Consider the following 4,880-nt stretch of genomic DNA (forward strand, 5'->3'; position numbering starts at 1 on the left):
TTTTTTTTTTTTTTTTTTAGTTTGTTTTTTGAGACAGAGTTTTGCCCCGTTGCCCGGGCTGCAGTGCAATGGCACGATCCCGGCTCACTGCAACCTCCACCTCCTGGGTTCTAGTGATTCTCCTGCCTCAGCCTCCTGAGTAGCTGGGATTACAGGCACACGACACTACGCCCAGCTAATTTTTTGTATTTTTAGTACAGACAGGGTTTCTCCATGTTGGTCAGCCTGGTCTCGAACTCCCAACCTCAGGTGATCCGCCCGCCTCAGCCTCCCAAAGTGCTGGGATTACAGGCGTGAGCCACCGCGCCCGGCTGATCTGTGGTGTGGTGTCTATGGCTGCTCTCAGGCTGATGGAACAGCTCTTCCAAGACCTGTCATTAAATGTCTGGTCTTAGGGTAGACTCAAGCCTATGGCCCATCTCCATCAGCCTTGAAGGCCGCCAAGCTGCAGCTTCTCAACAATCCTGGGATTGTTGTGCTTGTTGACAGGGAACTGCCGAGTCTTACAACCTATAGGGGAGACTTGTTCATGGACGTGGGCTCACAGAATTGGACTAGAGGACCTGTTCTCTCAGGGATCCTTGTTACTAAGGGAGAGAACTTTCCAGGCAATGGGGTCTGGCAAAGCCCAGTTCAAACAGCATCCATTGATCGCCGCGTCAACCCCCAGTCTCTCTCCAGATTGGAGACCCAATCTCATAAGTAACCCCATTCCTAGGGAGTGAGCGATGGGGCAGAGTGAGGCTTATGGCCACGGTCTTGGCACATGGCCAGGTCTTTCCAAAGTCTAAACTCCAAACTTCTTCAAGTATCCCATTGATTAATGCAAGATGATACAACCACATTAGGAAAAAAAAAAAGGAAGGGGGCAGTTAGACATACAGTTCCCATGTGATCCCTCAGTACCACTATCGGGTATAGACCCAAGAGAAATACAAACATACGTCCACACAAAACCTGTCCACAAACATTCCTAGTGGCATTACCCGTAACAGTCAAAAGTGGAAACTACTCAACTGATCCATCAACTGGATCAGGGAATGGATAAAAATGAATGGATGGACCAGGTGCGGTGGCTCACGCCTATAATCCCAACACTTTGGGAGGCAGAGGCAGGAGGATTACTTGAGGTCAGGAGTTCGAGACCAGCCTGGCCAACATGGCAAACCTCCATCTCTACTAAAAGTATAAAAATTAGCTGGGTGTGGTAGCAGGCACCTATAATCCCAGGTGCTCAGGAGGCTGAGGCAGGAGAATCACTTGAACTCGGGAGGCAGAGGTTACAGTGAGCCAAGATCATGCCACTGCATTCCAGCCTGGGCAACAAGTGCAAAACTCCATCTCGAAATATAAAATAAAAACGATGTTTCAAAGGAAATGAGAAACAGAAGAGTCCCATTGATTTCCTCACAACGGGGCATGATGGGGTCTACTGAGCATTTCATCGTAGCTGCCTGGCCCACAAGGCTCCGCTCACCTGCACTCTCAGTGTGGCAGGTCACAGAGGGAGACGCAACCCTCATTCCATCCCAGATGGTCGTGATGGTGGCTGGGTAGGACTGAGCCGGCCCAAGACCTGACACAGACACACCCTTCCGACATGAAGATCTGTTCTGGGAGCCCCGCTGTCCTCCCACCTCCAACTCAAAGGCCTCGTAGCCTCCCTGGGGGCAGGACCAGGTCAAGATGACTCCATAACCCCCTGAGGTGCTGACGCAGGAAGTGATGGTGACTGCGTCTGGGTCTGGGTGAAGGAAGCAAGAGGTCAGCAGCGCCATCCAAAGTGGTTTTCCACCCCCTCCACCCCTATCCCCACTACTCAGGCCAGTTTTCTGAGAGGAGCCCATCCCTTCCTCCCCAAATCCAAATTCCTCATCTTCCCTCCTTTTCTGTCCTCCCCAAATGGACACAAGTCCCTCCAAACTACAACTCCCATGAGGCCTTGGGCTCCTCCATCACTGCAGCTCATGAAGTCATGGCCCGTGGCCTGATGGGATTTGCATTCCATTCATCTCTCAGCCCTCAAGGCCTGAGCTAAGCCCAGTTCACCACATGAAGGCAGGAAGGGGAGTCTCACATGTGGACGCACGGAGGCTCTGCATGGAACTGGCTACGTCATTCCTCTCTGCCCACACGGTGAAGTTGTACAGAGTCCCGGGTTCCAGCGCCTCCACCTTGTACTGTGTCTCATTGGTCCTGTGGGTCTGGTTGGCCCAATTCGCTCGGGGATATTGCCCCCTCTGGGGATGTCCCTCGCTGGCCCACTGGACCCAGTATACGTACAGCTGAAAGTGGGGGTCTCCAGGGGCCTTCCACCACAGCGTGACTGAGTTCTTAGTCTGAGTTTTATTCTGGAGATCTGTTACCTCACTGGGAGCTGAGAAGTGAGAACAGAGGCCTAAGGGGGTATCCTCGAAGACCTTCCTACCCTAGCCCGCCTGCCTCTCTCCCACAGCAAAGCTGAGATACCCATTATCAATGGCTCCAGTGACTAAGGTGGCTGAACCACAGGAAAGAGCCTAGACACCCAAAGATTGTGGGGACCAGAATCTCCTAGCCCTCTCCGTCCCCTGGCTACAGCCCTGGGTCCCACCCTGTCATCTTTTTGTTCTTCCCAAATGCACACCAATCCCACCCACTGAAACTACAACTCCCATGAGGCCACAGACTCTCTGTATCGCTGCAGCTTACGAAGTCATGGCTCCATGGTGTGATGGGATTTGTAGTCCACCACCTCTCAGGGCCCTTGAGATCTGATCTCTGTATTTTCTTTTCCACAGGAACCCCAGGTAGGGTGCCTTCTCACTCTAGACACACCACCTTTCCAGAGGGAGCTGACAAATTTCATCTTTTTAGCCCAAATGACCAAGGATTGAAGAGTTCCAGGTTCAGGCTAGGCATGGTGGCTCACTCCTATAATCTCGGTGCCTAGGGAGGCCAAGGCAGGAAGATCACTTGAGCCCAAGAGTTCGAGACCAGCTTGGGCAACATAATGAGACCCTGTCTCTACAAAAAATAATGTTTTAAATCAGCTGGGCATGGTGGCTCACGCTTGTGGTCCCAGCTACTCAGGAGGTTGAGATGAGAGGACCACTTGGGCCCAGGAGGTCGAGGCTGCAGTGAGCCATGATCACACCACTGCACTCCAGCCTGGGCAACAGAGCAAGACCCTGTCTCAAAAAAAAAAAAAAAAAAGAATGAAGCTAGTCTCCAGAGTGATTTTGAATTTTCTCATGAGTGGGACCCACTGTGCCTAGGCTGAGAGATGGGGGCCTCTTGGTTCATCTAATTCCCTGGGACCAGCTGTTGGCTATTGTCCAGCCGGTGACTGTCAGCTCCTGAGAGGTGGTTCTGGACAACTGAGGGCTCTCCCTGACCCCAAAGAGCCCATTTCCGAAAGGGAGAAGAAACAGGTCCCATAGCTTGGAAAGCCCTGTCTGCTAAGAAATGACACCCACTAGGAACGGGGCCTATAGGTTTAAGCTCCGGCCGGTGAGGCTGGAGGGGCCCATGGGAACTCTTCATCTCCCAAGGAGCTCCCAAAGTCCCTTCACATTTTCCCTTCCCCCATCCTAATAGAGTTGTATTCAGAACTGACTGTGTCTCACCAGTGGCTGCAGTAAGGGTGCTGTTATAGCCTCTGACCTCATTCCTCTCGGCCCAGACGGTGAGGTGGTACAGGAGGCCAGCTTCCAGTTCCTTTAGGATGAGTTCAGTATCTGAGGTGTTTTGCGTCCTGGGGTCAGTCATGCCCTCCCCGATTAATGAGACCCAGTAGGTGTAGGAAGCCTGGCCTGGGCCCTGGGGAGCTGTCCAGCGCAACGTGATAGAGCTGTTGGTCCCGTCCTGCCTGCTGAGGCTTCTCACTGCGTTGGGGACTGGGAGAGGGAGCAGAGTCAGGATTTCCACGTCCCCTAGTCCCCAAGAGTCCAGAACACAGTGATATGCCCTGTCCTTGTGCAGCCCAGCTCATTAAGAAATACTTCCTGGCAGGGCACGGTGGCTCAGGCCTGTAATCTCAGCACTTTGGGAAGCTAAACCTGGAGGACTGCCTGAGCCTGGGAATTTGAGACCAGCCTGAGCAACATAGTGAGACCCTAGCTCTACTGAAAATTAAAACAAATTAGCTGGGCACAGTAGCACATGCCTGTAGTCCCAGCTACTAGGGAGACTGAGGTGGGAGGATCGCTTGAGCTTGGGAGGTTCAGGCTACAGTGAGCTATGACTGTGCCTCTGCACTCCAGCCTGGGAGACAGAGCAGGATCATCGAGAGAGAGAGAGAGAGAGAGAGAGAGAGAGAGAGAAAGAGAGACCAGGCGCAGTGACTCTCGCCTGTAATCCCAACAATTTGGGAGGCCAAGGTGGGTGGATCACTTGAGGCCAGGAATTCAAGACAAGTCTGGGCAACATGGCAAAACCCTGTCTCTACTAAAAATACACAAATTAGCTGGGTGTGGTGGTGCGTGCCTGTAGTCACAGCTACTTGGAAGGCGGAGGCAAGAGAATTGCTTGAGCCCAGGAGGCTGAGTTGCGGTGAGCTGAGATTGTGCCATTGTACTCCAGCCTGGGTAACAGAGAGAAATCCTGTCTCAAAAAAAAAAAAGAGGAAAGAAAGAAAGGAAGGAAGGAAGGAAGAAAGGAAGAAAGGAAGGAAGGAAGGAAGGAAGGAAGAGAAAGAGAGACAGAGAAAGAAAGAAAGAAAGAAGGAAGGAAGGAAGGAAAGAAAGAAAGAAAGAAAGAAAGAAAGAAAGAAAGAAAGAAAGAAAGAAAGAAGGAAAGAGAAAGAAAGAAGGAAGGAAGGAAGGAAAGAAAGAAAGAAAGAAAGAAAGAAAGAAAGAAAGAAAGAAAGAAAGAAAGAAAGAAAGAAAGAAAGAAAGAAA

General features: G+C 51.5%; 1 protein-coding gene across 1 annotated transcript in view; it reads right to left on the reverse strand.

The window, feature by feature from the left end:
- Positions 1-4,880, reverse strand: part of PTPRH (protein tyrosine phosphatase, receptor type, H) — a 33,680-nt gene that overhangs the window by 14,254 nt on the left and 14,546 nt on the right. Inside the window, exons 6-8 of the mRNA XM_011996951.1 lie at positions 3,609-3,878; positions 2,078-2,377; positions 1,478-1,744 (exon numbers count right to left, since the gene is read on the reverse strand). Of these exons, the coding sequence (XP_011852341.1) occupies positions 1,478-1,744; positions 2,078-2,377; positions 3,609-3,878 (837 nt within the window). The remainder of the gene's footprint in view (positions 1-1,477; positions 1,745-2,077; positions 2,378-3,608; positions 3,879-4,880) is intronic.

This window comes from Mandrillus leucophaeus, unplaced genomic scaffold (assembly GCF_000951045.1).
Source record: "Mandrillus leucophaeus isolate KB7577 unplaced genomic scaffold, Mleu.le_1.0 Scaffold53, whole genome shotgun sequence".
Taxonomy (NCBI): Eukaryota; Metazoa; Chordata; class Mammalia; order Primates; family Cercopithecidae; genus Mandrillus; species Mandrillus leucophaeus.